Source organism: Equus caballus, chromosome X (assembly GCF_041296265.1).
Source record: "Equus caballus isolate H_3958 breed thoroughbred chromosome X, TB-T2T, whole genome shotgun sequence".
In the NCBI taxonomy this organism is placed as follows: domain Eukaryota; kingdom Metazoa; phylum Chordata; class Mammalia; order Perissodactyla; family Equidae; genus Equus; species Equus caballus.
Genome location: NC_091715.1, coordinates 116833175 through 116856283, shown reverse-complemented (window position 1 = coordinate 116856283; position 23109 = coordinate 116833175). Strand labels below are relative to the sequence as shown.

At 40.0% G+C, this 23109-nt stretch overlaps 1 protein-coding gene and 1 pseudogene across 6 annotated transcripts in view; one reads left to right on the top strand and one right to left on the bottom strand.

Moving 5' to 3' along the window:
* The first annotated feature begins 7069 nt into the window (after window positions 1–7069).
* LOC138921899 (chloride intracellular channel protein 1 pseudogene) lies at window positions 7070–8021 on the top strand (annotated as a pseudogene).
* A 5895-nt stretch (window positions 8022–13916) lies between these two features.
* ATP1B4 (ATPase Na+/K+ transporting family member beta 4) overlaps window positions 13917–23109 on the bottom strand; it is an 18937-nt gene continuing 9744 nt past the window's right edge. For 3 of the 6 annotated variants that reach the window (XM_001501218.5, XM_005614476.3, XM_070258341.1), the window contains 4 exons: window positions 20652–20848; window positions 19950–20006; window positions 17643–17738; window positions 13917–16920 (listed from right to left, as the gene is read on the bottom strand). In XM_001501218.5, coding sequence (XP_001501268.1) covers window positions 16759–16920; window positions 17643–17738; window positions 19950–20006; window positions 20652–20848 — 512 coding nt within the window. In that variant the 3' untranslated portion in view covers window positions 13917–16758. The remainder of the gene's footprint in view (window positions 16921–17642; window positions 17739–19949; window positions 20007–20651; window positions 20849–23109) is intronic. The other 3 variants (XM_005614477.3, XM_070258342.1, XM_070258340.1) reach the window with 1 other exon arrangement.

The window sequence follows — 23109 nt, the reverse complement described above, 5'->3', positions numbered from 1 at the left end:
AACCTTATCTTACACAATATACAAAAACTAACTCAAAATGGATTAAAAACCCCAATATAAGACCTTCATCTATAAAGCTCCTAGAAGAAAACATAGGAGAAAAGCTTCATGATATTGGACTTGGCAATCTTTTCTTGGCTACGATACCAAAAGCACAGGCAACCAAAGCAAAAAGAGACAAGTGGAACTACAACAAACTTAAAAACTTTTGTGCATCAAAGGACACAATCAACAGAGTGAAAAGGCAACCTACAGAATGGGAGAAAATATTTGCAAATCATATATTTGATAAAGGGTTAATATCTGGAATATATAAAGAACTCCTACAATTCAACAACAACAACAAAAATAGCCTGATTAAAAAGTAGGCAAAGGAGTTGAATTTCTCCAAAGATGATGTACAAATGGCCAACAAGTATATGAAAAGATGTTCAATGTTACTAGTCATCAGAAAATGCAAATCAAAACTACAATGAGCTATCTCCTCACACCCGTTAGCATGGCTACTATCACAAAACCAGAAAATAACAAGTAATGGCAAGGATGTGGAGAAACTGGAACCCTTGTGCACTGTTGGTGGAATGTAAAATGGCGCAACAACTATGGAAAATGGTGTTGAGGTTCCTCAAAAAATTAAAAATAGAGCTATCATATGATCCAACAATCCTGCTTCTAGGGGAGAATTGAAAGCAGAGTCTCCAAGAGATTTGCATGCCCATGTTCATAGCGGTACTATTCTCAATAGCCAAGAGGTGGAAGCAACCCAAATGTCCATTGATGGATGGGTAGATAAACAAAACATGGTCTATACATACAATGAATATTATTCAGCCTTAAAAAATAAGGAAATCCTATCACATGCTACGACATGGATGAACCTTGAGGGCATTATGCTAAGTGAAATAAGCCAGTCGGAAATAGACAAATACTATATGATTCTACTTATATGAGGTATCTAAATTCATAGAAACAGAAAGTAGAATGATTGTTAGCAGGGGCTCTGGGGAGGGGAAAAAGAAGAGTTGTTGTTTAATGGGTATAAAGTTTCAGATTTGCAAAATGAAAAAGTTCTGGACATCTGTTTCATAACAATGTGAATATACTGAACACTATTAACCTATACACTTAAAGTGGTTAAGATGGTAAATTTTATGTATATATTTTTTTACCACAATAAAAAAAACTCTCCTAAAGAAATAATCAGAAGTATGCAAAGAGATTTTAGCACAAGAATGTCCATTGGTATATAATTTATAATATCAAGGAAAAAATGGGTAACAACTTTAATGCACAATTTGGAATTGGTTGAATAAATTTTGATGCATCCATACGCTGGATAGTACATAATACTACTTAGCTATTAAAAGTCATGTTGCAAACAGAAAAAAAGGTAATTGGTTAAAGCAAATATAATAACAATGTAGTGTGGTGTTTATAACATATGTAGAAGAGAAATGTATGATAATAGCACAAAGGTGAAAATGGAAGTATATTGCTGTAAAGTACCTATACTATACATAAAGTGGTATAATGTGACTTGAAGGTAGACAGTGATAAGTTAAAGATATCTACTATGAACCCTAAAGGAATGTCTTAAAAAAACCAAACAAATAAACCAAGCAATATAGCTAATAAGTCAATAAAGGGGTTAAAGTGGAATTATTTTAAAAACTCAATTAATTCAAATAGAAAGCAGAAAAAGAAGAAAGGGAGAACAATGAACAGATGGGACCAACAGAAAACAAATAGCAAGATGGTAGGTTTAAATACATCCACATCAATAATCACATTATATGTAAATAGTCTAAACAACTCAAGTAAATGGTAGAGATTGTTAGGATAAAAAAAAGCAAGACCCAACTATGTGTGGTCTACAATAAACCCACCTTAAATATAAAGACACAAATAAGCTAAAGTAAAGGATAGAAAAAAAAAATACACCATGCTAACACCAATCAAAATAAAGCTGAAATGGCTGCATTAATTTCAAACAAAGTAAGAAGCAGAGCAAAGAATATTACCGGAGAAAAACAAAGTAATTTCATAATGATAAAGGCATCAAATTTATCAGAAAAACATAACAATCCTAAATTTTTATGTAACTAATATCAGAGGTTCAAAATACATGAAGCAAAAACTGATAGAACTGAAAGGAAAAACAGACAAATCCAAACAAATTATGGTCAGAGATTCCAACACCATTCTTTTAATAATTGAACAATTATTAAACAGTTAGACAGAAAATCAGTAAACATATAGAAGACTTGAAAAGTATGATTAATCAACTTGACTTAATTGATATTTATAGAACGCTACACCCACAAACATCAAAATACATATTTCGAGTGATCATTTGCCAAGATAGAAAATATTCTGAGTTATAAAATAAATCTTAATATATTTTAAATCATTTAAATAATATGAAGTATGTTGTCTCACCACAGTGAAATTAAATTAGAAATAAATAACAGAAAGATATCTGGAAATCCTCAAATATTTGGAAACTAAATACTACTCTTCTAAATAATTCATGAGTCAAGGAAGAAATCAAAAGGGAAATTAATGTTTTGAAGGGAGTGAAAATAAAAGCACAATATATCAGAATTCTTGCTAAAGCATAAACTTAGAGGGAAATTTGAACATGTTTAAATCTAAACATACTTGGAAATTTATAGAACTAAATGCTTACATCAGAAAAGAAAGTCCCAATTCAATGACCTAAGCTTCCACTTTAAGAAACCAAAAACCTAAGAGCAAATTAAACCCAAAATAATAATTAAAAAAACAATAAAAATCAGAACAGAAATCAATGAAGTAGAAAACAGTAAGACAATAGAGGGAAATCAATGAAATCAAAAGCTGGTATTTAAGGAAATCAATGAAGTTGATAAACTTCCAGCCTGACTCATTAGGAAAAAAAGGCAAAAAGCCACAAATTGCCAGTACAGTCATGCGCCACATAATGACGTTTTGGTCAACGACGGACTACATATACAACAGTGGCCCCATAAGATTAGTACCATATAGCCTAGATGTGTAGTAGCCTATGCCATCTAGGTTTGTGTAAGCACACTCTATGGTGTTCGCACAGTGATGAAATCACCTAACGACACATTTCTTAGAATGCATCCTTGTTGTTAAGTGACACATGACTGTATAAGATATCACTAGAGATTCATACAGACATAAAAAAATTATAAAGAAATATTATGAATTATGCCACTAAAGGTGACAATGTAGACTATATTTTGACATACCAAGATATACTGTTTCCTCTAAATCTGGAGCTGAATGTCATGGTTGGTGTTAGAGTTTGGGTTATCCAGAAACAGATGCTAAAATGGAGTTAGGGTGCTTGATGTTGTTAGGTATCAAGGTGAAAGGCAGATGAAGAAGGATTGGGCCAATGGAGAAGCCAAAATATGATACAGGCCAAAGACTTGGGTGACCCAGCGAAGAGCTCTGGAATGAATATTGTCAGAGTGGTCCCATGTCAAATTCACTCAGTTACTAGATGTAGGCTGCCCAGGAAGGGTGTAACTTGGGCAAAGTGAGACTGTGCAGCTGAAGCACACCCTGAAGAAGCTGATAGCTGCATATGGTCTGCTGACTGCCCTTTCCGGAGCTGAGCAGCAAGTCCTTCCTTCAAGAGGGATCTGGGTAGTGTATCTCTTTGTCTACTACAAGGCACCACTTGTGCCGCTTGGATACATTTCTCTCTACGTATATTGGGGAGCAGATTCTACACGACTCTAGAAGGGCTTTCATACAGTGGGGAAACTCAGAAGTGGGAGGTTAACATTACAAACTACAACCGACACTATAGAAGTTGGTCTTGGGTTCACAATTGATAGTTACCATTTTCCTCTACTATCCATTCTAAATTCCTTTCACTCCAGTTACGACTTCTGCTGCCTCAATGGCTTACCTGGACCTTCATCCTTAAAGGGCCTGAGTCTCCTCACCGCCATATCCTTCTCAGTCCAGGATTGCTGTACCTGTCCATTTATACTCATAACTTGGAAAATTAGTATCTAGAAATGTTCAAATTGATCACTTGGGTTCCACACACGTTCCCGTAGGGAAACAGCTCAACTATGGCACCCTAGCAGGCTTGTATATATCCACATAGGCCATATAAGCAAGGCTCAATTGGTCTGACTTAAAGTCTTGGCAGAATACCCTGTGATCCTCCCAGGAACATGGCAAGATAGCAATCTTGTGAGGAGCTGTCACAAAGCTATTTCTTTTTTTTTTTTTTAAGATTTTATTTTCCCTTCTTCTCCCCAAAGCCCCCCGATACATAGTTGTATATATTTTTAGTTGTGGGTCCTTCTAGTTGTGGCATGTGTGACGCTGCCTCAGCATGGCCTGATGAGTGGTGCCAGGTCCGCGCCCAGGATCCGAACCTGCGAAACCCTGGGCTGCGGAAGCAGAGCACGCGAGCCTAACCACTCGACCACAGGGCCGGCCCCACAAAGCTATTTCTTATCAGCTTCCCTATTTTGTAGGAGGATGCCATGAATCAAGTTCTCATCTACCTCTCTGCTTCCAGTGAGGCATGGGATTATCTATCTTGGCCTCCTTAGTGTATAGCTGCAGGCTATAACACCTCTTAGCTGCAGTTTAGAATTGGCTCCTCCACAGCAGAGTGATCTCTCAGTCTGTTATCTGACCCCTAAGGTTCAAGTGTCATCTTGTGAGTTTAGGGATGTGGGGAGCTGACACTGTGCTGATCTTGCTTATACTACCTATGTAAGTAATAAATAGTGTGTTTCCTTTTGAGCTTTTTTCCTTACTGGCCAAATCTCTGACATAGTATCAAGCCAACTTAGCAGCTGCTTCTGCTTAGAGTCTACTTGATCCCCTGACAATCCCTCCCTGTTTTCATGTGTAACAGTAACCTTACCTCCTCCTGATAATCAGGGTCAATTGACCAAGTTAGGATGGTGACTCCTCTTCTTGCCTGCTGTTTCCTGGGCACAAGGAGATCAAAACGCTCAGATAGCAGCCACAAATTGTAGTTCAATATGAATCTCTGTTTCTCCATTGGATAGAGCAGTGGTTTTCAACTTGTGGCAATTTTGTCCCCCAGGGAGTATTTGGCAATATCTGGAGACATGTTTTGTTTGTCACAGCTAGGAAGAGTGTGCTACTGCCATCTCTGGGTAGAATCCAGAGATGCTGTTAAATATCTATAATGCACAGGACAGCCCCTACAACAAAGAATTATCCAGCCCAAATGTCATTAGTGGCAAGGCTGAGAAATCCTGGGCTAGAGTGAGCTCCCTTCAGGGCCAGGACCTCTAACCCTAGAAAGTTCAGAATTGCAAAGATGGCAAACACCAAGTCCCCCAAATGTGTCATTGGAAGTGATGGTAATGGCTATTCCTTTTTCCACTTCTTGGTTCCTGAACCCATGTATTCTTATTGAGGACACACACCATGTAAACATGCTCAATTCAATGAATATAATGTTTTCTGGAGAATAGGACCCTATCCTCAGGGTATTTACTTTGAGTTAGCACTTCAGCTGTTCTTCATCAGGCAATTCTATTACTTTGTCAGGATATTAGCTTTCTGAAAGGTGTCATATGGTATGGAACAAGTAGATCCCATCATCATAGGTCCACTCCTGTATCTCCTTTGCTGTAAAATGCATCCGCTGGTCTAATGCAATGTTATGTGGTATCACATGCCAGTTGATCAAATACTCTGTAAGGTCTCAGATAGCAGTGTGGACTGGGACCTTGTGGTTAAGAAAGGCAAGGCCATACATATGTCCATTTCTGTGAAAACAAACTGCTGGTATGTCCAGGATAGAAGTGGCTCATTGTAGTCAACTTGTCACCAAATGATCAGTTGGACACCTGAAGTGATGGTGCCATACCAGATGCTCCATGTTGGTCTCCTTTGCTGGCAGGTTGGAGACTCAGAGGTGGCAGAAGCTAGATCAGGCTTGCAAAATATGAGTCCATGCTATTGGACCCATATTTAGTCTTCACCTCTGCCCCTAAGGCCACCTTGTTCATGTGCTCAACATGCCAGCATTGAAGTGGCTGGCTGATGTCAACTGACTAAGTCATTATGTTTATTTGTTTTTTTAAGTACCTCTTCCATGGTAGACACTCTAAGGTAAGCATTGACATGTGATACAAAGATTTTCATACATACTTTGTAACCATTGCCATATGTTCTTTCACATCCCAGACTCTTCTGTCTGCAATCTTCTAATCTTTTTCCTTCTAGGTCCCTGACCAGTGGGCCAGGTCATGTACCACCTCCTATAAATCCGTATATTGTCTAATCTTTTAAAAAAGCCATTATAAATGTATGGGCATATGAATATGCTCAATAAACTAGAGGAAAGATTGAGCATAATTAGTAGAGACATGGAAGATATAAAAAAAAAACCAAATTAAACTTGTAGAAAAGAAAATGAGAATATATGAGATGAAATCAGCACTGTATAGATTAATGATAGATCACCAATTGTAGAGAAAAAGATTGGTGAACTTGAAGACATAACAATAGAAAATATTAAAAATGAAACCCAGATGAAAAAGACTGAAAAAAAGATCAGAATATCAGTGAGTTGTAGGAAAATTTCAAGCGACCCAATATATATGTATATTTGGAGTCCCTGAATGAGAGGATGGGGTGGGGAGAGTAGCTGAAAAAATATTTGAAGATATGGCTAAGTACTTTTCAAATTTAATAAAAACTATAAGCCCACAGATCCAAGAAGATCAATGAACTCTCAGCACAAAGACCATGAAAACTATGCCAAATATATTATCTCAATTTGCTTAGAAATAATGATAAAGAGAAAATTTTGCAAACAGCAAGGGGAAAAAAGGTTGGTTATGTGCAAAGATTAACATCAGATTTCTTGAAGGAAGAAGCCAGAAGGCAGTCAAGCAACATCTTTAAATAAGTGAAAGAAAACACTTTCAATCAAGAATTCTATGTTCATCAAAATATTTTTTGAAAACAAAAGCAAAATAAAGACTTTGAGGCATACAAAAACTGAAAGAAACCATCGCCAGCAGTTCTGTACTACAAAACATGTTAAAGGACATCCTTCAAGCAGAATGAAAATGATACTACTTGGAAATCTGGATCTAAAGAAAGAAATAAAGAGCCTTGGAAATGGTAACTACATGATTAAATATATCAGACTTTTTTCTTAGTATTTAAACTCTTTAAGGAATAATTGACTGTTGGTCATAACCATGGCTGAAGAACAACCGCAGGTCGAATTGTTCGTGAAGGCTGAAAGTGATGAGGCCAAGACTGGGAACTGCCCCTTCTCCCAGAGACTGTTCGTGGTGCTCTGGCTCAAGGGAGTCACCTTCAATGTCACCAGTGTTGACAACAAGAGGCAGACCAAGACTGTACAGTAGCTGTGCCCAGGAGAACAGCTCTCATTCCTGTTGTATGGCACCGAAGCGCACACGGACACCAACAAGATCGATAAATTGCTGGAGGCAGTGCTGCGCCCTCCCAGGTACCCCAAGATGGCAACTCCAAACCCTGAATCCAACACAGCTGGGCTGGACATATTTACCAAATTTTCTGCCTACATCAAGAATTCAAACAGAACACTCAATGATAATCTGGAGAAGGGGCTCCTGAAAGGCCTGAAAGTTTTAAACAATCGCTTGACATCTCCCCTCCCAGAAGAAGTGGATGAGACCAGTGCTGAGGATGAGGGCATCTCTCAGAGGAAGTTTCTGAGTGGCATTGAGCTCACTCTGGCTGACTGCAACCTGTTGCCAAATCTCCACATAGTATGGGTGGTATGTAAGAAGTATTGGGGGTTCTCCATCCTGGAAGTGTTGCGGGAAGTGCATCGGTACTTGAGCAAGTATGAGCAAGTGGCCCCTCCTGAGGCTCCCTCTCCCCCCTCCACTTTCTCCACGAAGGCTCTGAGTGGTTTCCACATGGCTACCCAATGGACACACTCCAAAATGGCCAGTGGGCAGAGAATCCTGGAGCACTTATGCAGGGCTGGCTAGGGGGATGAGGGAAAAGGATGGAGGATCTGGGTGAGATTTTTATTGTGGGATGGGGTGGGTAGGGCAATATTTCAGTAACAAAATACAGAATAGAAAAAAGAAATAATTGACTGTTTAAATAAAAATAATAACAATGTGTTGTGGGGCTTATGACATATGTATAAGTAAAATGTATAGTAATAATAGCATAAAGGCCCAGAGGGGAGAAATGAAAGAATACTAGGGTAAGGTTCATTTACAAGACATGAAGTGGTATAATATAACTTGAAGGTAGATGGTGATGTTAAAAATGTAAACTCTAAACCAGTGGTTCTCAATCAGGGGTGATTTTGACCCCTGGAGGACATTAAGTGATGTCTGGAGACATTTTCAGTTTCCCAAACTGGACAGTAGCAAGTGTTGACAAGGATGTAGAGAAATTGGAATACAGAATACATTACTGGTGGGACTGTGAAATGGTGTAGCTGCTTTGGAAAACAGTCTGGCAATTCCTCAAAAAGTTAAACATAAAGTTGCCATGTGACCCAAAAGTTTCTCTCTGTCTATATATATAGATTAGATAGATAGACAGACAGACAGACAGACAGGTAGGTAGGTAGATAGATAGATAGATAGATAGATAGATAGATATCCTCATCCCCACTAGCAGTCATTCTCTATTCCCCCTCCTTCTAGCCCCTGGCAAGCACTGACCTATTTTGTGTCTTTATGGATTTGCCTATTCTGGACATGTAATATAAATGGAATCACACATGTGGCCTTTTGTACCTGGCTCCTTTTATTTAGCATAATGTTTTGAGGTTCATCCATGCTGTAGCATGGATCAGTATTTCATTCTTTTCATGGCTGAATGATATTCCATTGTATGGATATGCCACACTTTGTTTATCTACTCAGCAGTTGATGGACATCTGGGTTGTTTCCATTTTTGGTTAGTATGAATAATGCTGCTATGAACATTCATGTACATGTTTTTGAGTGGACATATGTTTTCAGTTATCTTTGGTGTATATCTAGAAGTGGAATTACTGGGTTGTATGGTAAACTCTATTTTTAACCTTCTGAAGAACTGCCAACCTGTTTTTCCAAAGTGGCTTCAGCATTTTACATTCTCTCCAGCAGTATATGAGGGTTCTAATTTCTCCACATCCTCAACAACATTTGTTACTGTTCTTTTTTGTTTTTTTAAAAAAATTATTATAGGCATTGTAGTGGATGTGAAATGGTATCTCATTGTGGTTTTGATTTGTGTTTCCCTAATGACTAGTGATTTTTAACATCTTTGTATATGCTTATTAGCCATTTGTATATCTCCTTTGGAGAAATGTCTATTTAGGCTCTGTGCATTTTTAATTGGGTTATTTGCCTTTTTATTGTTGAGTTGTAAGAGTTCTTTATATATTCTGGATACTAGTACCTTATCAGATATATAATTTACAAATATTTTCTCCCATTCTATGTGTTGTATTTTCACTTTCTTGATAGTGTCCTTTGAAGCACAAAAGCTTTTAATTTTGATGAAGTCAAATTTATCCATTTTTCTTTTGTTATATTTAAGAAATCATTGTTTATTCCAAAGTCACAAAGATTTATGTCCATGTTTTCTTCTTTTTTTGTGTGAGGAAGATTGGCCATGAACTAACATCTGTTGCCAATCTTCCTCTTTTTGCTTGAGGAAGATGGTCCCTGAAATAACATCCATGCCAATCTTCCTCTACTTTGTGTATGGGATGCCACCACAGTATGGCTTGATGAGCGATGTGTAGGTCTGCACCTGGGATCTGAACCTGCAAATGCTGGGCTGCCGAAGCAGAGTGTATGAACTTAACCACTACACCACTGGGCCAGCCCCTATGTTTTCCTCTAAGAGTTTTATAGTCTTAGCTCTTACATTTAGATCTTTCATCCATTTGGGGTTAATTTTTGCATATGGTGTGAGGTAGGGGTCCAAATTCTTTCTTTGGTATGTGGATTGTCCCCACTACATTTGTTGAAGAAACTATTCTTTGACTATTGAATGGATATAGCACTGTTTTCAAAAATCAATTGGCCATAGATGTATGGGTTTATTTCTGGGCTGTCAATTCTATTCCGTTGATCCATTTGTTTATCCTTATGAGAGCACCTTATGTTTTAATTACTCTAGCTTTGTAGTAAGTTTTGAAATTGAGATGTATAGGTCTTCCAGGTTTGTTCTTCTTTTTCAAGATTATTTTGGCTTTAGCATCACCTTGTCAATTCCTGAAGAAAAAAGGAAGTTGGAATTTTGAAGGAATTGTATTGAATTTGTAGATCAATTTGGGGAGTATTGCCATTTTAGCAATTTTAATCTTCTAATCCATGAATACAAGTGTCTTTTCTTTCTTTCTTTTTTTTTTGAGGAAGATTAGCCCTGAGCTAACATCTGCCAATCCTCCTCTTTTTGCTGAGGAAGACTGTCCCTGAGCTAACATCCATGCCCATCCTCCTCTACTTTATATGTGGGACACCTACCACAGCATGGCTTGCCAAGTGGTGCCATGTCCGCACCTGGGATCCGAACTGGTGAACCCTGGGCTGCCAAAGCAGAACATGTGAAATTAACCGCTGCGCCACTGGGCCGGCCCCCAGGTGTCTTTTCATTTATTTAGTTCTTTAATTTATTTCAATAATACTATGTGGTTTTCGGTATACAAGTCTTGCATTTCTTTTGCTAATCTTTTCCTAAGTATCTTATTCTTTTTAATGCTATTATAAATGGAATTGTTTTGTTAATTTCATTTTTAAATTGTTTACTACTGGTGTATAGAAAGACAACTGATTTGTGTATACTGATCTCGCAGCCTTGCTGAACTTATTTATTAGCTTTGATAGTCTTTTAGTAGATTCCTTGGGATTTTCTATATACAAGGTATCATCAGCTGGAGGATTGGAAAGGATGGAAAGGATGTCATCCTCATCCTCCTTCTCATTTATGAACAAGGTTTTTCCTGATGGAAGTCAAATACTTTTCTGATTCAAGTTGACTGTTTTATAAAGGTTGTATCATTCTGTTCTGGAAAGAAAATGTTTTATGCAAGCCAGACTTCTAATGCAGAGTTGAATTTTAGAATTTTTCGTAAAGACAAAGCAGAATTAATCAAGGTGGCTTCTTTCTCTTTCTCTCCACCCTCTCCTTCTTCCGAGCAAAAGGTGTCAACAAAATGCTAGGATAGGGTGAAAGGGCTGTTCTTTGGTGATCTTAATGTTAAAATTTTGAAAAGATTTTACTCTAAAAGTTCAGATACAACCATAAGTAGGTGTAGGATTTGACTGTTTGACAAAATGTTGTGGACATCTATACTATCTTCCACTTCACATCCATTCACCCTTCTTTGGTAACATCACTTCAATTTTCCTCAAGAGAACCACCTCTCACTGACTTTCAGTTGAGGCAGATTGAGTGGTACTGATATCACCGCAAGCTCTATGAATGAGCATGTGATTCAGGCCTGGCCAATTAGAGAAATTTCTCTCGTCCACAGAGTTTGGTTCAGCGATGGGCACAGAATCCAATTCAAGCCAATGTGAGACTCAGAATTTTTATTTGAACCATCACGGAAGAGAAGCTATCTTTTCAAGTGAACATTAGCCTTTAAAGATGTAGGCCTGGCAATGCTGGCAGCCATCTTGCTTGTCTTGATTTGTGGAGCCTGAGAATGAAGCCAACATGATGGAGAACAGAATAGAGAGATGGGTTCCTAATGACATCTTTGAGTTCCTGGACCTGGCTATGCCTGAAGCCAAAGTACACCCGGACTTTTCAGTTACACGATTCGGTAAATTCCCTTTTATCCTTAAGTGAATTTGAGGGTTTTAAATTCATTTGTTTGTTTTGTCACTTCAAGCAAAAGAGTTCTGAATGATATACCAAAGGATACCAAATTTGGAACATATGAAGGAGGAAATTTGAAAAGGGAATGAATATTAAAGAATAGAGAAAGAGTTTCTATAATGGGAAAGCCTAATGCCTGTGATCCCATAGACCCAGAGCAGAGTATGTGTGCATCAAGATAAAACAGCCCCAATTACTGGAGTTGGTTCAGTAGATGGTTCCAGCATTGTACCATGTTCCAAGGAGTCTGCTCACAGAACCTCCACTTGGCGGCTGTGTTAGATATTTCCTATTTGCCCCTCCAAATGTACTCTTCGCTGTTCTACACCCTTCCTTGGGAGGCTGACCCATATGGACCACAACAATGGGCTTCCTTGCCCTCTGGCTTTTGATTGGGTTTGGCCAATGGAAATTACCAGCAGGAGATCAGAGGGAGGGAGAAAAATCAAGTCGAGGTATTTATTCTCCTGTTTCCCTTCCTCACCATGGGCTAGCTTAGTCCTTCAACAAGGTCACCACTCCTCTCAAGGTAGCCAACTGTACACAACTCAGTCCTTCCAGGTTCTGATAACCACTTCCTACCCCTGTCCCTTAGGGTCTAGGGATGGTAAGAGTTCAGTTTCTAGTAGCCTGGGTTATGGTGCTATTCTTTATTGTTCCCCCTACGTCTAAACTTTATAAGTAATATCTTTGTAAATAAACCTCCCTTCCAATTATTCTGTTTTGTCAAGTGTGCTATATATTTCTCGTTGACAAGTATGCTATCTATTTCTCATTGACTGATGCTATGGCCATACAAGAACCTGCAAGGAAGTAAATCCTGGAGAGTAAACCGCCAGACTGAGAGACTATCACATCCTTCTTAAACCTTTTGGATCTTCCTATCAGGTTTTCTTCCCTCCTAGCCTGCAACGGAAGAACTTTGTGAAGTAGGCAGGGCTATTTAGGCTTTCAATTCCTTTTTCCTTGCCCTTTGCCTCCATCCCTCCTATCTCCCCCAACACACACACAAATGAACACCCAAACCTCTAACTACTGCCTGGATAAAATCACAGTGTAAATCATACTTCTGTATGATTTGGTTAAATTATATTATCATGTTCAAGTATTTTAAGAGAAAATCAGTAAGGAAAATGACTCTAATGAAGAACCTAGATGGGGAGAAATATATTGGGATCACGGACCTCCCACCAGTCAAACCATATCAGCCTTGTAGTCTTGGGCCAGGGCAGCTTCCGAGGAAAGAAGGGATTCCTGCTGTAGGCTAGCCTCTGAGTCAAATAAGAGAGTGGAAATATTTCTGTCTTACTTGCAATTACCACTAGAGATTTGCTCTGGAAGACAGTTTGTGGCTAAATTTGCCCTAAAGTCACTTAGCCAGGCTTTCACTAAGCAATCACAGAGTTTGTCTTTGGATTTTGGTTCCTTCTCCTCCCCTCAAAGTTTCTCTTAGTGTTCTTCTCCAACACAAACAAACAAAACCATCTATACCAGGACTCAACCTTGATGAAGAAAGGAAGTTTGTTCTGACAAAGTAGTCTTCTGAGAAACCAGAGCATGGATACTGCAAAGTAAAAATGCTCAGAAATGAAACAACTTTTAGTTTTATCTTCCTGTGGCTGAACCCCAAGAATAAAAAAAAAAAAAGGTGGAGAGGGGAGAAAAAACGTCTTACGCTAATGGGCTGTCAATTGTCAAATTTTCTGCCCACGTGGCTGCCCAATATTCCTGAGGGAAAATCAGTGGTACAGTCTAGAAAGAGGAAATCATACACTTCTTTTTTATTTCAATTTATTGTTGTCAACAACTCCCCAAAACAATATTAATGTTTTCTACAAGAAGATTCCCAGCAAATAGATGCCTAAGAAAAGTTACTTTAGGATAATGATTTCAGAGGGGTGAGGGATGAAAAACCGTAAGTCTAGCATGGACAAAATCATGAAGGCTTTTGGAAGTTGTATTTCTCATTGACAAGTAAACCAAGTGCATTGCAACAGATGGTATACAAATCAAATCCTGGTACAGCACAGTATAGGGGACTATTTAAATTAATCCACTAGAAGTTTATTGAACTGTTAGATCCAGTTTTAATGAATATATTATAATATCCAGTCCTGTATAATAAAGTGGTTTTTTCATGTCCCAGCTGGCAACCCAAACTATCCTGGTACTATTCAATACTGCTTTGAAATTGTGGACACGATGGATTGCATGGAATGAGAAATACTGTATGACAAAAGATTCATAACTCCTTGTCTGTTTAACAGTCAACGTATTTGACAGGATAATGTATTATGTATAAAATATAGCACCAGTAATTGAATTCCTGTGAAATGTTAACTGTTCTAAGTCAGATTTGACATATGTTTCAAACTGTTTGGAATATCATTCATTGATTTTTAAAAAGATGGTACTTCCTGGTAAGCAGCAGCTCAGAGTAGAAAGAGCACTGGACCTGGAGTCAGATGCACTGCAGGTTGTTTTCGCTAAACGCTCTCTAATATCCTTTCCAGATCTAATGTTCTATTATCTTTTACTACTGAATCTTGAGAGTTTGGCTATCTGAGGTAATTTTTAAATGGCTTTAAAGTTGTTGTTTTCAAGTATTTTGTTTATTGCTTTTTAAACGTTAGTTTTAAAAATCGAATTTGATAAGGAAAGGGGTTGGGAGGAGACAGTTTCATTGTTTTTTGTATTTTCCAGAAATCTGCTGTTGCATATCTTCTATCACTTGTTAATAGCTGTCAGCCCCTCTCTACTCTGTCAATAAGAGTCGGAAGGAGTTGGAAGGTGTCTAGGAAAGTGATTCCAGAGAGCAGCAATAGTCCTTTCTGCCACAAAGCTTAGAGAAAACACTATCTGAGAGACTAGATTGGTATGGTGTGTTTACATAACTGGCTCAAATTCCCAAGATTAAATAGCTTAGAATTTCTTAAGAGAGTTCACTTAAGTAAATGTTGCTTTTGTTCTCAGGTTTCCTTCTCCCAAACCCCACTGTGCTTACATCTCCACATCAATGTCTGACCAATAAAAATCACACGCCTAAAATATCCAAAATTGATCTCAACATCTTTCTCTCCAATCCTGCTTCTTTCTTGTATTCCCAGTCTTGATCAACAATATCACCAGCCCATCGGTTCTAGTCAAGCTCAAAACCTTGGAGTCAGTCTTGACTCCTCCTTCTCCCTATTGCCCATTTCTCAGTCTTGGCCCTCTCCAATCCACCCTTCACATTGTGGCTGCCAAAGTGCTCTTTCTAAAGTGCAAATATGGTCACAGAGCTCCCCAGATTAAAACACTATAATGATTCCTTTTCATCTACTGGATAAAACTCAAAGTCCTCTTGGTACCTGCATATCTCTCTAGCCCAATCCCCTGCCACTTCCTGCCATTCCTCTGAGCCCTTTACACTCCAGTTACATGAACTGCTCACAGTTACCCAAACACACCATGGTCTTTCGTGATTGTGACTTTGCATGTGAAATTTCCTCTGCTACTTTCTCAGCTCCAGTTAGTTACTTTTCCTCATGTTCCCATAGCATTTCCACATACTAGTTTTATAACTCTTCTCACATTATATCGTAATTACTTCTTCACTTGTTTGTCTTCACTACCAGACTGCTAGTTCCCCGTTTTGGGAGAAGGTAAACATTGTACAGGAGATTCAGACTCTGGATGCTTCTAGATGGCATTTAAGCTTGCTTTGGACCCTGAGACATTATGCTATCCTCTGATGCTCGCTTTTTCTCCTTGTCCCAGTCCTCCCTCTGCTGGAGGTGTTAAGAAGCAGTGGAATGATCATGTGGCCAAAGATAAGACAAAGCAGCCTGGCTGATCCACAACCTGGATAAACATCTGCCTCATATCATTTTTTAAGCAAATGAAAAGCTGGCTAATGGACCTTGGATTTAAGGTGGCCTTGCAGGAGCTTTTTGTCTTGCCATGTGTTAGTTGGCTGACCCTGATTTTAATCCCCAGACCTGTAGCTAGGGGTCAATACACCCATCCCTGATGGTCTCAAAGAGCATCACACTACTGTCAAACAAATAGCCCAAGAAGAGTTAGCTGGCGGAGATCTTCTTCCATGTTTTCTCCTCTGCCTGAAGCTGAAACAAACCTGTTTGCAGGAATGTTTGCCTTTTGGATGATTGCACCACAGAGCAAGGGATCAAATACCAATCACATCCATGTGGTGGGTCTTCTTCCCAATTGCAGTGGGTCCCACCTCCCAAAAAAAGTCATAGGGAAGGTTTTCATCTCTATCCCAGAACAATATCCAGTTAGCATTGCTTTCTGTCCTAGTGGAAGATAACCTAGTCTTTTAATCAGTATTTAGTTGCCCATGTAAGGCAGCCAGTTTCTCAAGCACCCCTGGATATAGAGTTCCCTAGGTACGGTGGCTCTAGATATATTCTGGGTTGATCTGATTGGTGATTCCCAGGGAAGGACCTTGCCAGGCAAATTAAAAAAAAAAAAAAGGTTATTTATCAGCCTGGTTGGGAGAATCTCACCTCTAAAAACAACAATGTTTTAGAAAACACACGAATTTACAATCATCATAGAAATTCTCCTTCATGGCTATTGTAAATTTTATCAGATACTATGTTTACACTACAGTGAGACTTCTAGCAGCAAGAATGGGTTTTAGTTTTAAGTTGGGAGGAAAGGAAATTAATAGTTGTCATCAGGAGAAACTACCTTTAAAAAATCAAATAGCTCCCACAATGTCCTTTCATACATATGTCAAAGGCAAGGAACAATGATCTGCTGTCTTAGGTGTCCATCTGGCTGTGTCCTGATTTGAAGAAAAATAATTCAGCTGCTACCAGGTGTAACATGAAATAAAACAGAAACAGAACAGGTGGGAGTGGCCCCCTGAAGTTCTTAGGTTTCTATATTCAGAGTAAAGATTACCCTACCCACAAAACGATCATTGATGACATCATTTATGATGCCTTTGCCCTTCAGTTGGCACTGCACAGGCACCGCTTGGTTCTTCACCACATCTGTAAAGTGCATTGCCACCAGCGGGGAGGTGTAGTTAACCTGTAGGTGGAAGAACAATGAATTCTAAATGTGAGAAGGGGAGGGTGTATGGTGGGGGAGGGGTAATAGGAAGAAAGTGATCAAATATTCAGTGCAGAATGGGACAACCTCCACGAAACGAACTGAGTAAATCCCATGATGCCAAGTCACAAATGGCTAAAGCAACTGACATGCTCTCTCTCCCCAGGACAGTGGGGAAATTACACATTTTTCTCATAAGTCACTGCCAGATGTCTGCTTGTCCTCTGGGGAAAACCAGTTCTAACTCAGTGTGATGTGATTTTCTGGATATCAGACCATGAATCAAACCAGAACTAGTATCTATCAAGTCTTTATGCTAGAGATGGAGTCTCCACTGCCCCAAGGCTTCAAATGGGAGAAACATGGAATTATGCCCAATTATTTGGGCATAACTGAGTGCAATGACAGTGATTTGTTTGCTCCCGGCTCTGCCACTAATTAGCTATGTGACATTGGACAAGACACTTCCTGTCTCTGAACCCTACTTTCTCCATCCGTAAACTGAAGGAGTTAGACCAGACCATATCTGAGATTCCTTCAGATATGGAAAGGAGTGGTTGTGACAGGAATTGGTAGAGGGACTTCCTGATTCACCCCTCTGTTACTACCTGCTGCTCCCTAATCCTCATAGATCCCAGCCAGCTCTTCCTTTGTCTCTGAGCCCTTTCTGACAGCAAAGACTGAAGGAGATACAGGCTTACGTGAGTCAGTTTGCCGTAGTAAGGGTAGTAGCGGAGGTCAAAAGAAGCCGACTCTGGGTAGTAATTGATGGATCGGATGTCGTTTTCATCACCTCTCTGTAAGTAAAAGCAGGTATATGTGGAGTGCTGGGTCACTCAGTGGGTTGGAGCCTGAGCTAAAGGGGCCTGTGCTCCAGGTGAAATCACTGTGTGACACACAACCAACTGTCCCAAGAAGACCACGAAAGCAGAATGGGGCACAGCTCAGCCCAGACCTATCCCCAGAGAAGTGCTTCAGGGAGAGACTGTGCCTTGGCTTTTCAGTTCAAAGAATACCAAACAGAACAGGCCTGGACTGAGGAGGCCGAAGGTGCTCAGTATGGCTCTGAGCTGGCTCTTAGGGGACCCAGATAGAAGAGCTCCAAAAGGCTTGCAGCACCTCATGCTGCTCTGGTAAGAGGGCCTACCATGCCAGCCCCTTTCCAAAGAATCATACCGGGCCTAGCACTCAGTCTTGAGCTTTGGAGTTGAGGCAGGTATACGTTGGAACATGTTTAGTAAATCCCACTTCACAACAACTTGCACACTGGATTTACATCTATTGGAAGTCAAACCAGGGGCACAGGGACCTGATGCATGGGGATGTCACCTATAGCGGGCTCACCTAAACTCATGTCTCTGACCACATTCTCTGTAGTGCTTAATTACAGTAGGTGGAGTCAGGAGGATAAGCAAGAGGGGCTCGTTACTGGAAATGATTAAATAAACAAGTCTACCCTCATTATATCATGTCAGGTAGGGGACTGCCCATTCTGCCGATGCATTAGGCTCACCCTAAATAGCAGAGGTCTGGGGGCTAATAAGGGACAAATAGCGCATCACTACTAGCAAATCACTCACTAGGGTCATGTGATTACTTCTGTCAATATAGTACAATCGTTTTTAGTATAAACTGAGCTCTCCTTAATTTATTCTAGTAAGTACCCCATCCTGCTTTCCACAGTGGGTGTGGATTTGGCCAGTATTGATTATTATAGAATGTATAAAGACTCTTAATATTTCTATCTTTTTAAAGGACAGTTCTCAGCAAGGTTCGATGTAAGCTGAAAAATGAATGGCTTCCACTAGGGAACTATAAGTAGGACTCAAGTCAATTAATATGCTAGTTTAAGGCTGAGTTGGTCTTTCTGATTTATTTACATATTCTTCTAAAAAGCAATGAAATTCATTTTTCATGAATGGTCTGTCAAATCAATTCCACTAGTTTGTAGTTACACCCCACATGTGTGCCTATTTACTCATACTCATGTTCACGTGAACAGAATGAATGTTCTTACCTGTTCACCTGGCAAACACTCCCTGACCTTTCAAAGCTCATCTTCAGTGTCACCACTTCCCATGTGGAACCAACCTTTCCCTCTTCAATATCCCCACTGCACCTTTCATAGCACCTGTAATACTTGATTGCCCTGATTTCAGAGACAGACTCATATTTATCTTGGCACCCCTACACCTAGCAAAGTACCTGGTGTATAATAAGTGATCAATAAATGCTTGCTGAATGTGGACTATTGGATGAACAAATGCTGCATTTTGCTGCTTTCTGATCACCATCAAGACTGGAGTTTTAGGTATTTCTAGTACTGAGAATGGGATTACCTGGCTTCACATATTTGCAAGACAACTATCCAAGGCTGGGGGTGCAGTTGATGTTATCAAAAAGGAGGGAACCACTGCCAGTTTAAGAAACAGACCCAAGATCTAGGGTTTTTTCCTACAAAGGAGCTAATTGGTACGGATGAGATAGGAGTTAATGGTCCCTCGAAGGACAGTTAATTAGCATATTAATGGAGTTCTGTTTATACTTCCCTTGTAGTCATTTGTTATTGCAACACCCAGTGCCACTGGTCATTGCTGCAAAAAGTGAAATTCAGTTTTAAAATCAGGGACTAATGACTCTAATGAAAGCTGTTTGTTTAGTTCAAAGAAACAAGTAATTAGAGCTAAAAGCAAAAGTGTAAACAGAATCCCAATTAATGGCTTGGCACATTGTTGTTCCCTGCTGTGGCCCTTAGCTGAGGTTCAGTCTTTGGCTTTCACAGGCATAAATCAGCACATACACACACACTGCACACGCAAACGCACATGAACTGATTGCTTTCTGGAAATAGGGAGGCCTGAAGTTACTAAAGAGAGGTGTGGTTATGAAAAGACTGACCTTTTCCCTAACCCTTAGCCAATCATCCATGGTAAAGCCCTTGGAAGTGATGAACCACAGTTTTGCATGAAACAGATGCACTAACAAGGCTCACTCAAAAGGCACTTTACCTGGACTTTGCAGGAAACCTTCACAGGATCTCCAAGCTCAGGACGAAAGCCTACAATCTACCAAAAGAAAACCAGTGTGTTTTTGTTTTTTTTAAAAAAAGCAGATTTGACAGTAAAAATGGGGCTTTTCTAAATTCCCCTGAGTCATCCCTTCCTTAGGCATATAATCTATTTTGGCCTCTCGGAAATCTTACAAAAAGCAGAAAATATCTTCAGAGCTGTGCACCTCAGCTTACTCCTTGTTGTATTTGTGCCTGATAGTCATAAAATGGTAACTGTAGCAAGATAACCCTGAAGATGTAAAGACCTTTCTGGTTTCCAGAGGGATGTGCCTGCTAAGGCTCTGCCACACCTAAGGCATGGCAGGAGAGAAGGAAAATGCATTTCTTGATATAAGAATTGTTCCCCACCCCACCCCCATGTCAATCCTCTATTTCAAACAGCCCAGGATGTCATTCCTGACAGAGGGCATCAAAGGGTAGGTTTAGGGGTGTGGGAGAACAATGGAAATAGGATGTGTTCAGGGAGAAAAAGGAATTATTGCTTGATAGGTTTGTCCGGTTGTTTGTATTACTGATGCTATCAGTAAAAATGGCCAGACTTGCAGTATATGAAGATAGAGCCCAAGAGAAATGGAACGAGCATAACCCTCCTACCCAGATCATCCTCTCATCATCGCCAGAGTATTAAGGGCCAATATACCCGGTTCATCTTTAGAAGGATGCAGGGCTGTCCAGTAGAGTAGCCAAAAGTAGGGTCCTCCAGGCCAGAGCAGTTCTTCAGGAAGGAGCGCTTAAATTGGCAAGCTTTCTTGTCCTCATCCTCATTGCCATCTTGAATGAAGTACTGCCCCGGAGGACAATCTACATTCATTTCCTCTTGAAGACTGTCATTATAACCTAAAGTGTGTGCAGGTGGCAAAGGGTCATGTTAGACAGGTGCTACAGGGGAAGGCCATGTTTTCAGTAGCCCTCCTCCCTAGTTTCCTTTCTCCAGCTTGCTTGTGCTCCTCTGAAAGCCCACTCAGTCTGTACTAGGCCCTGTGACCCGGCATTAGGTGCTCAAGGCTCTTCACCAGCAACATCCTTCCAGGAAGCCTTCCAGGCTCCTCTCCTCCATTCACTTTGATTGCCTGCCCCCTTGCTTCTCATTCCCTCGGAACTTCTGAGTATCTATCTCTAGGTCATATGTGGGTTATTTTATTACTTCTATTTTCCATTATTTTTTTCATATATGGTAAATTGTAAACTTGGAGGGCTGCCTCTTCTACTTCTGGCAGAGGAATAGGCACATACAAGACAGATTTTGGAAAAGAGACTGAATTGTGTCAAAGCATGTCATACATAAGGAGGTGAAGCTCCTGGGTTAAATCTCTAGGACAGATGTCCCTTTGAGGTCAATGAGATGCATCTGATGCGAGAGAGTGAAAAGTGTGCGTTGTGGAACAGGAGGAAGTGTGTGTTCCTGGGAGGAAGAGGAGGAGAGGGAGAAAGAGGAAAAGGAGGAGGAAGAGGAGGAGATAGATCAGCTCCTCATTCTTTACAGAGGGAAGTTAGCACTGCAAAATAGAAGCTTAGTTTGAAAGACAGAAACCAATGACAACCACAGGGTCTCCACCGAGAGGGTGAGGGGGCGAGATCTTGTCTACTGAGGCCTGAGGCACTCAGAGTTCGTGTTCCTTTACATTGGATGGAATGCAACCTGTGTTCAAGGTACACATATCAGAGAGAGCGCTGAGAGAGGTTATCTGTGAGCTGACTCTTTTGGGTACTAGATGCCATAGAACTGGTCTTTGGAAATTACTGCCTTAGATTCAATTTGGTTCTAAATGATGGAGTCCAGTTAGTCCTGTTAGATCCAGCCCCCAAGCATTCATGTTCCAAGTAGTTCAGTTTCTCAGAGGAGATTGTGCACCTATGATCCACTAGTGGTAAAACTCCAATGGACTACGGGACCCTCATCTAGACAGGCTGTGACTTGGGTTTCATATTATCAAGAAACACCTGGGAATTTTAAATGTATTCCAGTTATGGCTAAGCCTTTATTTTTTCTTTGATAAAACTACATTCAATTCAAGGTTTTGTTTTAATCTTCTTTTTTTAGAACAAGAACGATGTTCAAATAATAACTTTCTAAATAGAAGCTCTAATCACATGCTCATTGTTTCTCCTGAGGTAGTCCCATTAAAAATAATGTGACATGGGTATGACCCTTATTGCAAAATCCCAGTCCACGTGGGAATGAAATTGATACTCTGGGACATCTATTTCAGAGATGTGTTCCTTTTAAACAGGGCATATTTTCTACACTTAGGAACTAAAACCCCAATGCTTTTCCTAATGTTCCCCACCTCTGCCATCAGGTCAGAATTTGGTATTCCTCCATCTACTAGCTTCTCAGAGTGATTTCCTCAGCAGAGATTCTGAAAATGCATTTGCAATAGCTCACAAGCATTTTGAAAGAAAAGAAGATATTGTGCTGGCTATGATGCCCCAAACATTGTTTTTTGGCCCAAATTGGAACTAGATGAACTCAGAAAGAACCCAGCTCCCCTCGTTTTACAGGTGAGGAGTCTGAAGATCAGAGTTACCCAAAATAACAGTGAGCATTACTGATACAAAGCTGAGTTTCTAACTCCTGGTCATATGGCAACAGCAAAGAATTATGAAAAGCAGCACTTCTCAGGCTTTAAAGGTCATACAAATCACCTGCAGATCTTCTTAAAATACAGACCCTGACTCAACAGGTCTGCGGGTGCCTGAGAGGCCATGTTTCTAACACACTCCCAGATGATGTTGATGCTGCTCGCCTCCAGATCATGCTTTGAGTAGCAAGGGTGTCAAGAACATGGATGTGGGTTTAAACACTGGTTCTGCTGCTGTGAGACTTTGGTCACGTTACTTCCCCTTTCTGATCCTCAGTGTCCTCATTTGTAAAATGAGGATGATAGACTCTGCTCTACAGAGGGAAAGTTAAATGACAAAAGTTATGCGTTTAAACAACACTTCCCATCACATAAGAGATTGTTTTCCTCTTAATTTAGTGCACTTTCTACTGGCCACTCCTATCCCCCATTTCAGCCGGGCCAGGACAACCAAACCAGTCTAACTGGCTTTTTATCCACAAATAGGTGCAGCAATGCAAACCCACTAGGGCTCCT